Source organism: Aotus nancymaae, unplaced genomic scaffold (assembly GCF_030222135.1).
Source record: "Aotus nancymaae isolate 86718 unplaced genomic scaffold, 86718_ANA_hifiasm-v0.15.2.pri h1tg000051l, whole genome shotgun sequence".
NCBI classification, from domain to species: Eukaryota; Metazoa; Chordata; class Mammalia; order Primates; family Aotidae; genus Aotus; species Aotus nancymaae.
The window spans coordinates 10,625,577-10,639,395 of record NW_026988465.1 but is presented as its reverse complement, the minus strand read 5'-3'; the positions used below and the strand labels follow the sequence as shown (position 1 = coordinate 10,639,395).

The 13,819-nt window shown below is 46.0% G+C and overlaps 1 protein-coding gene and 1 non-coding gene across 2 annotated transcripts in view; one reads left to right on the top strand and one right to left on the bottom strand.

Annotated features, from left to right (window-relative positions):
* The first annotated feature begins 988 nt into the window (after positions 1 to 988).
* The window catches only part of RANBP9 (RAN binding protein 9), a 106,095-nt gene continuing 93,264 nt past the window's right edge, over positions 989 to 13,819 (top strand). Inside the window, exon 1 of the mRNA XM_012476547.3 lies at positions 989 to 1,886. Coding sequence (XP_012331970.3) covers positions 1,319 to 1,886 — 568 coding nt within the window. The 5' untranslated portion in view covers positions 989 to 1,318. The remainder of the gene's footprint in view (positions 1,887 to 13,819) is intronic.
* LOC135269313 (U6 spliceosomal RNA) lies at positions 11,231 to 11,337 on the bottom strand. Its single transcript, XR_010337620.1, has one exon. It is a non-coding gene; the product is annotated as a U6 spliceosomal RNA (small nuclear RNA).

Sequence of the window (13,819 nt, the reverse complement as noted above, 5' to 3'; positions counted from 1 at the left end):
CTAAACAAAGGGAAGTGGTGAAAACAAAGTAGTAACGTTATGATGGGTCAGAGAGCAACACTTGGCAAGTTGTGCCAAATTCGTCAACGAAGCACTCTATTGGGAATTGCAAAGTAGGAAGTCCTATTTTTGACTCTGCTGACCTCAGTAAATGTTTCCTTATTTTAAAAATGGGCATAATTTTGTTACCTAAGAATCCTGTTATGAAAATTACGAGTCTATAAAATGTTCTGACGTCTCTAGAAGCCCCTAAACACACACTGTAATTTTGTATTCCACAGTGCCTACTCCTGCTCATTGAAGATATGCCGGTCTTTATTAATGACACCTTCTACCACTGTTAAGTTCACTGTGAGTCCTCGTAAAATTAATAAATGAAACAGTCACTATTTAAAGTGGGAGAATGCCTTCAGAAGTGGTTTCCACTGTCAATATGGTCAATATTACGAAATCAAACACTGTAAAGTACCAAAGGCAACGCGTTCCTCTTTGGAGGGAGGCGGCAAACAGGAACGGGACTGGGGCGAGAGCTCGCAGCACAGCGCAGGGAGCCTGAGCCGCTCCGCTTGCCCCGGGCCAACGGGTCCCAGAGCGCCCCGGGACCCCGGCCCGTGGCGGCCCCAGCGGGGCTCGATTACTCTCGCCTGGGCGAGAAGCGGCGCCTCAGCTCAGACGAGCCCTATGGTGGGGAGGTGGGGCGACAACAACAAAAAGAAGTCAAGCGGGAGGGGATTCGCTGCCGAGAGAGGCGACGGCGGCCGCCGAGGGGGAGGAGGCGGACACCTCCGAAGGGACCTGCGACGCCAAGAGCGCCGCGACCCTGCCGACTAGCGACTGGTGGGCCCTGGAAGACGCCTCGCGGCGCGCAGCCGGGACCCCCGCGGCCCGCCCCTCGCGCCGCTCGCGCCACTCTCGCGCCTCCGTCCCGCCCCCTCGCCTAGCGCCGCCCGCGCGCAGCGTCTCGCGCCGGCCCGGCCCGCCCGCCGGGAAACAGCCGCGAGAGCAGCGGCCGCGGCGGCTGCCTGCGCGCCTTCTCCTCCCGCGCTCCCGCGTCGCCCCCGCCCTCGGCGCATCGGCCCCCGGCCGCGCGCTCGCGTTCCGGCCAACGTTCTCTCGGGGCCTCCCTGGCCCGCCGCCCACTCCCGCGTCTCCGAGCCCCTCAACTGCCGAGCTCTCCCTGGGCGCGCGCCCCGCCGCCTGCTTCCGGGGCGGGCGGACTGGGCGCCTGGTGCCGGCGGCCGCAGCGACAGCGCCCCCGGGAAGCAGAGGAGGAAGGAGAGAAGAGGTGGAGGTGGCCGCAGGCTGAGTCGCGGCCGGGATGTCCGGGCAGCCGCCGCCGCCGCCGCCGCCGCCGCAGCAGCAGCAACAACAGCAGCAGCTGCCGCCGCCACCTCCAGCGGCCTTGGCCCCAGTCTCCGGAGTCGTCCTGCCCGCGCCCCCGGCCGTCAGCGCCGGCTCCTCTCCGGCCGGCTCGCCTGGCGGCGGCACGGGCGGCGACGGCTTGGGGGCCGCGGCGGCCGCCCTGCTCCTCCACCCTCCGCCGCCGCCGCCCCCGGCCACCGCGGCCCCACCGCCGCCGCCGCCGCCCCCGCCGCCCCCTGCTTCGGCGGCCGCCCCAGCCAGCGGGCCCCCGGGCCTCGCCGCCGGCCCCGGCCCGGCCGGAGGCACCCTGGCCCCAGCCCTGGTGGCGGGCAGCAGCGCAGCGGCCCCCTTCCCGCACGGGGACTCGGCCCTGAACGAGCAGGAGAAGGAGCTGCAGCGGCGGCTGAAGCGCCTCTACCCGGCTGTGGATGAGCAGGAGACGCCGCTGCCTCGCTCCTGGAGCCCGAAGGACAAGTTCAGCTACATCGGCCTCTCTCAGAACAACCTGCGGGTGCACTACAAAGGTACTGGGCGTGTGTCCTGCGGTGGGAGTGGGGCACTGACCCGACGTGGCCGGCCGCCGCTGCGCCGCCCCCGACCCCCGCCCTCGCGGGCTCTGCCCCGGGAGGCCACTCGCCGCCGGTTGTGCCACCCCGGGTGGGCGCGGGGTCGCGATGAAGGGTCCGAGGGTGAGGGGCGGGATTCTTGGAAGAAGGTGGTGAGTAGAATGCTCCGGGTGGAAAGGAGCTGGTAATCCTAGGCCAGGAGCGGGACACCTTGAGGGAATCGGTATGACAGGACAGAACTCGCTTTCTGATTTTTCTGGGAGATAAATCTTGGGGCCTGGGTAGAGGAATCCACGGACTCCGAGTTGGGTTACATTGTTCTCCAGGTGGTGGGTCAGGCGTTCTCCTCTTACATGGGGAGAGGCACGATCCTGAGGTATGATTTCTAATTAAGAGAGAGCAGGGATGCACAGGGGGAGGAGTGATCAAAATTAGGCCAGAGATTGTCTAAGGGGACAAAAGGACAAGGAGCCCAAGTTTGCCCTCAGTATATCTTAGTAGAAGCATCCGGGAGGGTAAGAAAAGAGAACCCCAGGAGCACCCGTTTTCTTAGGGGAGCAGAAACCTACCCCTCCCGATTGGAAATACTCTATACAGGTCCTTACGTGTTGATATTATATGAAGTCTTGTTGAAAGCAGGGATGGAACATAATGCAGCTTAGTTTTTTTTTTTTTTTTTATTTGAGACGGAGTTTCCGCTCTTGTTGACCAGGCTGGAGTGCCATGGAGCTATCTCGGCTCCCCACAACCTCCGCCTCCCTCGTTCAAGCGATTCTCCTGCCTCAGCCTCCCAAGTAGCTGGGATTACAGGCATGTGCCACCACAGCCGGCTAACTTTGTATTTTTAGTAGAGACGGTATTTCTCCATGTTGGTCAGGCTGGTCTAGAACTCTCGACCTCAGGTGATCCGCCACTTCGGCCTCCCAAAGTGCTGGAATCACAGACCACCGCACCCAGCCAAAAGGCAGTTGAGTATTTAAAAAAACATTGGCTTATGTTTTACACCTGCAGTTAAAAACAACCACCATAGGCTTGCCCTTGCCCCCTTCCTCCCTCACCTACTTCTCCTAGGTTAAAACAAAGCTAAGCAAATCAGTTGTATATAAAATTATGAATTGCTAAGGGAACTATTGAAATGTGGCCCAATTTAATAGCATGCGTCAAGTTTACTTGTATGGAAGGAAAAAATTACCAATCTAACGTTATCAGTCTGTCTGTAAACACATTGAGGGTTTTAGGCCTCAAACCTAAAGCAGGAGCTTTTAATTCAAGGCATCTTCTCTTTGATTGGCTACAAAGGGGTCTACTCAGATCTTAACGACAATTATGTAGAGGGATAATTAGCCTGGTGGTTAAATTCTTATACAGGACTGAAATTTGAGAAGCACCTTGGTAAGTAAGTTACTATTTATCAGAAAGGCGAATGGCAATAGAAATGTACCAGATGATTTGGCTGTAAAGAATCATGCACAAAAATAGGCCTTGTTGAACATTCTTTTTATTCTTGCCATGGATCCAAAGAAGTACTTTTAAGTATCTTCGTTAATCTAAATGTCTGGACATTATATTTACAATATCCAATCTTTGTTTTTTCTTAAGTTAGGACATTTTGTTAGTTTCCTTGTGAAGTATTTCTACTTTTGTGTTTTAATTTGTGTGAATGATGCTATATTATGAAGTGTTTACTTCTGATGTGGCCAGAAAGCTATTGTTAGATGTGACAGAATTTTATCATTTTAAATTTATGGTTGACAGTAAATAATTTGCTCATAAAATCAGAGCCAGTATAGATGGAAGACCACTGAACAAAGAATCCTAGATTTCCTGAGTTCTGCAGTCGTTTGTTGTTGTATGTATTTTACAAGACTGGGCCTCAGTTTCTTTCTCTGAGTGATGTGTAAGCTGAGCTAGATGATTGGTAAGGAAATTTCCAGCTCTGAATTTCCATGATGTCTAAGATTTGTGATTACTATTTAGTACTGTAAGGTGTCTTGATTAATTTTACTCTTTTATATAAAGTTGATGATATAGGTCAGAGAAAAATACATGTTTATGTGAAATTAGTTGGAGTTTGGAATATTTCTGACACTGCTGTCTCAATTGTTTTTCTTCTTGGCCTCTTTATTATTTTCTCTTGTGTAGTACTAAGATTCACTTTCTGGAAACATAACTCTTTTATAAACATAAATCGTTATTTCTTGAAGAACAGATTTTGTTGTTTGTTATCCTTTTTATTTTCTCTCTTTTCTATCTTCCCTTTGTCTTTCCCTTACCCCTTGTCAGAAACAGTCTCTTTTTTCCGCTTCTTCTGCCTCTTCCTCTTGTCTTGTTACAGTAGACGTGTGTGTGTGCGCGCACACGTGCGTGCGCGTGAGAGTTTTCTGTTGTTTTTGTTGATTTTCTGTGTGTCTTCTGAGAGAACTGCACCAAATGTAGTGGGCAACTCTGTCACAGTAGCAGTAGCAAAGGAAGGAGCAAAGAAGAAGTATCATAGTATCATCAGTATCACAAGTATCAAAGTGGATAATAACACTTTAAAGTCACAGAATAAGAAGAGTGTTTTTTTTTTTTTTTTTTTTTTTTGAGACGGAGTCTTGCTCTGTTGCCCAGGCTGGAGTGCAGTGCGCCATCTTGGCTCACTGCAGCCTCCACCTCCCTGATTGAAGTGATTCTCCTGCTTCAGCCTTCCAGGTAGCTGGGACTACAGGTGCGTGTCACCACGCCCGACTAATTTTTTGTAGTTTTAGTAGAGGCAGGGTTTCACCATGTTAGCCAGGATGGTCTCGATCTCCTGATCTCCTGATTTTTCCACCTCAGCCTCCCAAAGTGCAGGATTACAGGCGTGAGCCACCATGCCTGGCTAAGAAGAGTGAATTTTTATTTAACCTATCATTGTGCTGCATTGATTTTACCTAAGTATTATGAGACACTTTTAATATTAGAAACTATTCATATATTCATGTATTACAGAATTTCAGAAAAGTGATTATAATTATTTTCCAGAATGACGAGGATTTTCCTTATCTTTGAAATAGAAGTATTTTGCCTTCTTTTGCTCTGAAGGTATTCTGTTTTTTTGTTGTTCTGGTGGGGTTTTTTGTTTGTTTGTTTTTTCTCTTGTGACAGGGTTTCAGCTCTCTCGCTTTGATGGAGTGTGGCGGTGCGATAATGGCTCACTGCAGTCTTGACCTTCCAGGCTTAAGGGATCCTCCTGCCTTGATCACCCAAATAGCTGGGACCACAGGCTCTTGCCACTATGCCGGGCTAAGTTTTAATTTTTTTCGTGGAGATGGGGTCTCACACTGTGTTGCCCAGATTGGGTGTTAAACTGCTAGGCTCAAGTGATCCTCCTTCGTTGGTTTCCCAAAGTACTGGAATTATAAGCCTGAGCCACTCTGTCTGGCCCGTATTCTGTTTTTAAGATGTTCTTCTAGGCCGGGTGCAGTGGCTCACGCCTATAATCCCAACACTTTGGGAGGCCGAAGGGAGCGGATCACCTGAGGTCAGGAGTTGGAGACCAGCCTGGCCAACAGGGTGAAACCCTGGCTCTACTAAAAATAGAAAAATTAGGTGGGCATGGTGGTGGGCGCCTGTAATCCCAGCTACTTGAGAGACTGAGGCAGGAGAATTGCTTGAACCCAGGAGACAAAGGTTGCAGTGGGCCGACACGATGCTACTGCACTCCAGCCTGGGCAACAGAGTGAGGAAAAAAAAAATAATAATAATACTAGACATGCAGATAGGGTTGATTAGATTGCAGAGGAGTAACAACAGGGTATGTATAGTATGTATTAAGTTTTTTGAAAGGCATTTTACTTAGCAGTCACACAACTATTGAAAAACCCCGGCCGGGCATGGTGGCTCACGCCTGTAATCCCAGCACTTTGGGAGGCTGAGGCGGGTGGATCACGAGGTCAAGAGATCGAGACCATCCTGGTCAACATGGTGAAACCCCGTCTCTACTAAAAATACAAAAAAAAATTAGCTGGGCATGGTGGCGTGTGCCTGTAATCCCAGCTACTCAGGAGGCTGAGGCAGGAGAATTGCTTGAACCCAGGAGGCGGAGGTTGTGATGAGCCGAGATCGCGCCATTGCACTCTAGCCTGGGTAACAAGAGCGAAACTCCGACTCAAAAAAAAAAAAAAAAAAAAAAGAAAAACCCAGGGATAGCCCCTCTTATTTTTGAAATTGTTGTCAGTAGTACGAATGTGACAAGTTTAGTCTTAGTTATAATGATAACTTAATTCTACTTTAAATAATTTTAATGAATATGACAATAAATTTAGTCCAAATGTTTCAACAACAGATTGCGTTTTTATATTTTTCTAGTTATTACCACTATTTGGATACTTTATAGAGTGTTTTGATATATACACACACCAGTGGATCTGGACAACATCCTGGAATTTTCATTTTAGATTTTAGAGAGTGGTAGCACCTGGAGGTTGTATCTTCCCAGTCATAAGTAAGTCAGGATTGAAATTTTTACTGACTCCAGATTGTGTTCTTTTCGCAATACCATAGTATTGCCTCTTTTAGTTCGTATGAGACTTAACTGTCTCAAGTAGATAAAATCCTGTGATCACATTTAGAACTTTTAAAGAATAGTTGAGATTAAAAATACTTACTCTGGGGGAAAAAGATAACTGGAACACAGTACTTCAGAAAAGTCCAGACACCTTGATTTTACTGACTTAGGACGGTTTAGGAGAAATGCAAGGTAAATTAAAGTTGGGAATTATAGGAAGCAATGAAATAGTGAATTTTGGCGGGTGTGGTGGCTTACACCTGTAATCCCAGCACTTTGGGAGGCCAAGATAGAAAGATTACTTGAGCCCAGGAGTTCTAGGCCAGCCTGGGAAACATAGTGGGACCCCATCTCTACTCCTCAGAATTAGCTGGGCTAAGTGGCACTCACCTGAAATCCCAGCTACTTAGGAGGCTGAAGGAGGAGGATTGGTTAAGCCCAAGAGGTTGAGGCTTCAGTGAGCCATCATGGCCTGGGTGACAGAGTGAGACCCTATCTAAAAAAAAAAAAAGTGAATTGTATTTTTTTTCTTTTTTTTTTTTTTGAGACAGTCTTGCTCTGTTGCTCAGGCTGGAGTTGCAGTGGTGCAATCTCTGCTCATTGCAACCTCCACCTCCTGGGTTCATGCAATTCTCCTACCTCAGCCTCCAGAGTAGCTGGAATTACAGGCACCTGCCACCACGCCTGGCTAATTCTTATATTTTTAGTAGAGACAGGGTTTCACCATATTGGCCAGGCTGGTCTGAAACTCCTGACCTCAGATGATCCACCTGCCTCAGCCTCCCAAAGTGCTGGGATTACAGGCATGAGCCACTGCTCAGGGCCTGAATTGCACTTTTTTTTTTTTGAAATGCGGTCTCTCTCTGTCGCCAGGCTGGAGTGCAGTGGCGTGATCTCGGCTTACTGCAACCTCTGCCTCCCTGGTTCAAGCGATTCTCCTGCCTCAGCCTCCAGAGTAGCTGGGACTACAGGCATGTGCCACCATGCCCGGGTAATTTTTGTATTTTTGGCAGAGATGGGGTTTCACCATGTTGGCCAGCATGGTCATGTTTAGTAGAGACAGGGGTTTCATCATGTTGGCCAGGATGGTCTCGGTCTCTGACTTTGTGATCCGGCTGCCTCGGCCTCCCAAAGTGCTGGGATTATGGGCATGAGCCACCGAGCCCAGCCAGAATTGCGCTTTTTAATTGAAGTGTTATGAATAATATCTAACCAAATAGGTTGAACTTTTGTTATGCTTTCTCTCTCTCTCTCCCCCACGTGTACCCCCAATCATTAGTCCTTTAACACTTCTAAATATAATTGCATATCTAATTTCTTACACTTTTTAAGGTTGAACAAATATTTCAACAAATAACTTGCTTACAAGTACAAATGTCTGTTTACAGTTATGGGGGTGATATAAACATGTTTCTTAAAATGAAGGAATTTAAAAACTCTTCGCCAAGATATTGGAAATTAGCTTTAAAAATGTCAGTTGGTAACTGCAAGAATCAAGTGAATCTAATAATCATACAGAACAGTAGACAATAATGTTGTATATTCTTTTTTTTTTTTTTTTTTGGAATGGAGTCTTGCTCTGTCATCCAGGCTGAAGTGCAGTGGCACGATCTCTGCTCACTGGAACCTCTATCTCCTGGGTTCACGTGACTTTCCAGCCTCAGCCTCCCTAGTAGCTGGGATTACAAGTGCCTGCCACCGTGCCTGGCTAATTTTTGTATTTTTAGTAGAGACGGGGTTTCTGCATGTTGACCAGGCTGTCTGGAACTCCTGACCTCAAGTGATCCGCCTGCCTTCGGCTTCCCAAAGTGCTCAGATTATAGGCGTGAGCCCCCGCACCCGGCCTGATGATACATACTCTGCTAGACTAGATAATTTATATGTGTTTCTTACTATTAATTTTTTCATTTATTTAATAAGCTTTTAGTGACTGTTTACTTTGTGCCAGGTTCTAGATACTCAGTGGGGAATAAGATACTATCATTTCAGAGAGCTCAGAGGTTATAGAGTAGTAAGGGAAGTATTATAAAGAGTACTATGGAGGATAGCAGGAGCGTCTAACCCAGGCTGACATTGGAAAGAATAAAGTGAGTAAGTATCTGGTATAGCTTCTTGGAGAAGTCGAGGACATTGGTCAGTCTTAAAAGATGAATAGGATATAGGAGAAGGGGAGAGATTAGGCCTTGCAAATGAAGGAAAAGCAAAATACAGAGAATTACTTTATGTGTCTGGTTTTACAAGCAATTTTGGGTTGGCATTTAAGTGTGTGACAAGGAGCATCTGGGAAAAGATCAATTAGGAGGCTTTTTTTTTTTTTTTTAAAACTTTTGAGACAGGTTCTGTGTGGGCTCAATTGATCCTCCTACCTCAGCATCCTGAATAGCTACAACTATAGGCATGCGCCACCACACCCAGCTAATTTTTCTATTTTTTTTTTTGTAGAGATGGGGGTTTTGCCGTGTTGCCCAGGCTGGTCTCGAATTCCTGATCTCAAGCCATCTGCCTGCCTTAGCCTTCCAAAGTGCTAGGATTACAGGCAGGAGTCACTGTACCTGGCCCAGTTAGGAGCCCTATGGAATATTTTGTTGAGTTTAGATCTTATTCTGTAGGAGATGGAGAATCATCAAAGGGTTTTAAATAGGAAGTGACTGGCTCATATTTTCATTTTTGTCAGATTATGCAGCTGATTGGAAGATAGATTCAAGAAGTTACAAGAGTGGAAATAGCAAACTCATTTAGAAGACTGTTGCAGTAGACTATGTTAGAAATAAGGACCTCAGGCCGGGCGCGGTGGCTCACGCCTGTAATCCTAGCACTTTGGGAGGCCGAGGCGGGTGGATCACGAGGTCAAGAGATCGAGACCATCCTGGTCAACATGGTGAAACCCCGTCTCTACTGAAAATACAAAAAATTAGCTGGGCATGGTGGCGTGTGCCTGTAATCCCAGCTACTCGGGAGGCTGAGGCAGGAGAATTGCCTGAACCCAGGAGGCGGAGGTTGTGATGAGCCAAGATCGCGCCATTGCACTCCAGCCTGGGTAACAAGAGCGAAACTCCGTCTCAAAAAAAAAAAAAAAAGAAATAAGGACCTCAGCTGGGTCAGTGGTAGGGACAGAGAAGGGAAGACATATTTGTGAGATATATAAAAGTCATACTGAGAGGATATGAGAAATGATGGAGAGAAAAATCAAGGAAGATGTTCCTGTTTCCAACTCTGTAAGGATGATGTTTGGGTTTTTAGCTGTTAGGCTCTTGCAGTTAACCATGAATAAAATAATGATTGTGAAGAAGACTGTGCTACAGTATAAGTACAGTGAAAGTACAGAGATAAGTAAAAATGGGAATCTCAGCCCTGTGATCTGACTTCCTGGAAACCAGAAGAAGCCAAAGAAACAAGCCTTACAGAAAGAACAGGAACAGGTCTTCTGGAGTTAAGGGAGCTCTAAATGGTCTTAACAGTTGGATTTCATAACTTAACTTTATTCTACTACTGTTAAAATGACTCAGCTATAATCATTAGTTTCTGGTTGTTTTCTTACTACTTTTTCCCTACTGACTGGCTTATCCTTTTCCTTCCTATGTCAAATTCCTGAGGGACTTACCAGATTGGCCTGGCTAATTGCTATCATTCTTGGTTGGGCAGAGCTTTTCATTATAGACTATGTTGTGAATTGGTGGCCTTCAAGTGAATTGGTGGCCTTCAAGTCAGGTGCAAACCTGTGTTGAATCAGCTGTAGGAGTGGTGGTAGTTATAAAATACAAAATATCCTCCTGGTACAAGGATAGTTTGGGTCTCACTTCTTTCAGTAGAGACAATGTGTGAGGCAGTTTCTCCTAGGAATTGTTGGCAGTTAACCATAATTGACCTGAAACTTGGGAGAGAGGTCTAGGTCATGACTAATTTAGGAGTCACTTGTAGGTGGTAGTTGAAACTCAGAGTATTTGAGAGAGAGAGAGAGGGAGAATATGTAATAGAGTGAGAAAAAGCAGTGGGCCAAAGATGGGACTCTGAAAAACACCAACATTGAAAGATTGGAGGGAGCCCAAAAGAAATGGTTGAGAGGTCCCTGGACATCTTAGGAAATTGGTATCACAGAAGCTGAGCAGGGGAGGATCAGAAATGAGGAAGTGGGCCGGCTGCAGTAGCTCACACATGTAATCCCAGCACTTCGGGAAACCGAGGTGGGAGGACTGCTTGAACTCGAATTTGAGGCTGCAGTGAGCTGTGATCATGCCACTGGATTCCAGCCTGGACAACAGAATGAAACACTGTCTCACCACCCCACCCCCAACACCCCAGCAGAAATGAGGAAGTGATATTTAGTGTCTAATGCAACAGATAGGTTTAGTAGGGTAGGCATAGATAAGTTTTCCACTGCATTTGGAAATCAGATCATTGTGACTTTAGGGAGAGCAGTTTGAATCGCATGATGGAGCAAAAACCAGATTTCAGTGGGTTGAAAGAGTAAATGAAAGGACCAAGTAGAGAGGGTGGTGGAAGGAGATTACCCTTGAGAAATAATAGATGAAGGAAGAGATTAGGCAGTACCTAGAAGAGGATGGACGTTAAGGTAGGGTTTTTTCCCTCTAATTTTTAATGGCTGATAGTGGAGTTATGTTTTACCTGGGGTTTAGCTTCTGATGTCAGCATAGAAGATGAAAATTCCACATAATCAAAATTATCCTTAAAAATTCCTTTGGAAAGTATTGTGTTAGAGACCATTGTGCCATTTTTTTTTTTTCCATTTCTACAGTAAAATGAAATTTATTCCCCTAAAAATATGGAACGCTTCACGAATTTGCGTGTCATCCTTGCGCAGGGGCCATGCTAATCTTCTCTGTATCGTTGCAATTTTAGTATATGTGCTGCCGAAGCGAGCACCATTGTGCCATTTTTAACTCAGTATTGTTTTAATTTGGCTTTGTAGGTAAACTGAAGTGACATAAATTAAATGAGAATACTATATTACAAGGTATTGTGCTCCAGTAAATGTATATAAAATTTAACATTTTAACAAATAAAATTGATTAGTATACCTGGTTATTACTTTTTTTTTTTTTTCCTTGAGGCAGAGTCTCGCTCTGTTACCCAGGCTGGAGTGCAGTGGCTTGGTCTCAGCTCACTGCAACCTCCGCCTGCCAGGTTCAAGTGATTGTCCTGCCTCAGCCTCCCAAGTAGCTGGGGTGACAGGTGCCTGCCACCACACCTGGTTAATTTTTGTATTTTTAGTAGAGATGGGGTTTCGCCATGTTGGCCAGGCTGGTCTTGAACTCCTGACCTCAAGTGATCATCCCAAAGTGCTGGGATTACAGGTGTGAGCCACCACGCCCAGCCTTGTTATTATTTTTAAGTTAAAAAATATATACTCACCACCAACTCTAATACATTATTGACAATGATATATGTGTAGCACAGAGGTGTAGAATTTTGTGAAAAGTCTGTACATTTTGGGGAAACTGTCCCTTTACAGATTGAGGGGAGGGAGAGAGAAGAGAGGAAGAGAATGAAATACAAGTTTGAGAGGCTGACAGAGAGACTTTGAGGAAGGAAACTGGTTCCAGAGCACAGAATGATTGGTCTTGGAGAGGAGAGTACAGACTGTTCCTCTGATAATAGTGGAAGAAGTGAAGACTGCTATGGACACAGACCAGATTGTAATAAGAGAGTAGAGAATTGAATATGACCATAGCTAATGTCCTCCCTTTTTTTTTTTTTTTTTTTTTTTGAGATGTAGTCTTGCTTTTGTCACACAGTCTGGCATGCACTGCTGCAGTCTGGGCTCACTGTAGCCTTTGTCGCCAGGCTGGAGCGCAGTGGTATGATCTCGGCTCACTGCAATCTCCGCCTCCCGGGTTCAAGCGATTCTCCTGCCTCAGCCTCCTGAGTAGCTGTGAGATTATAGGTGTACACCACCACACCTGGCTAATTTTTGTATTTTTAGTAGAAATGGGGTTTCACCATGTTGGCCGGGATGGTCTCGATTTCTTCATGATCTGCCTGCCTTGGCAGGATTACAGGCGTTAGCCACGGCGCTTGGCTGGTTCAAACCATTCTCCTGCCTCAGGCTCCCAAGTAGCTGGAAATACAGGTGCCCACCACCATACCATGCCTCGCTAATTTTTGTATTTTCAGTGGAGTAAAAGTACAACTGGTAACTATGTTAGAAGAGTTTATTCAAACTCTTTTCATCAGATTGTTTGAATAAAAAGGAGTTTCACCATGTTGGCCAGGCTGGTCTTGAACTCTTGACCTCAGGCATTCCCACCCCACCCCCCCCCTTCCAAAGTGCTGGGATTACAGATGTGAGCCACTGTGCCCAGCTGGCCTCCCATTTTCTTGATAAGAGACAAGGTACTTTGTTCATTTTGCTAATGAATTTGAGTAGAGGGGGCATAAGGTTTAAGGTAAATGATGAAAATGTGGACTAGCAATTGAGAGGAATAGGGAATAAGCTGATTGAACATTTTTAAAAATATTGTTGGTAGCATTGAGAGTGCTCAGTTGACATCATTAGTTCATAGTAGTTGCTGTTTGTAAGATTTTAGACTGTATTGAATGGAAGTTAACTGTCCAGTGTCGGGGTAGGGAAGGTAGATTATAATATTGAGAGTGTGGTTTTGCTGGTTGGATATGATAGAAGAATGGGCATATGAGGGAGATCAAGGATATTTGAAGTTTTAAGTGATTACCATGTAGCCTATCCTGGAAGAGGAAAAAGGGAGAAAAAAACACAAAGAGTTTGGGGAATTAGAGTTCCTGTGATGTTGAAGAGGAACTACAGATGTGAAGGCTGTAGAAAAGGAAGAGAACAGGACGGTGTGTTCTGGAGGAAGATACCAGTGTTTCTGCAATAATGTCATGAGGGCATGGCTGGAAAACCTCATGTGTTCCACAAAATCACTGTGCTAAAAGTAACAGGACTTATGGGAAATATAAAGCTAGAGCAACCACTTAAAACTTTGGGAACTTTGTAAGCATTAACCAGAACACTACAAAAATTACAGTCCTAATAAAATAAAAGGCCAGTTAAATTTTCACTGTGCCCAGTATTGTAGATGGCTGATCCGTTGCCGCCTTAGACTGTGGGTCTTGGGCTCTTGCTTCTTTAAGAAGGAATGATTGAAGTTAAAGTGGAAGTTAGTGGAAATAAAGAGGTTCAGGAATTAAAATGTAGGGAAAAAATAATTACAGGTGAGTGCTAAGTGTGTTAATGCACAGGAGAGATACATGTTGCTATGAGGGCTGGTAAAAAGGAGTTTTGACCAAGTTGGAGAGATCAGAGAAAGAATATTTGAGGAAGTAAAGCTTGAGCTAAGATTTAAAGTGTGAGTAGGCCTTACTCAAGCTAAGAAGGATGGGTGGA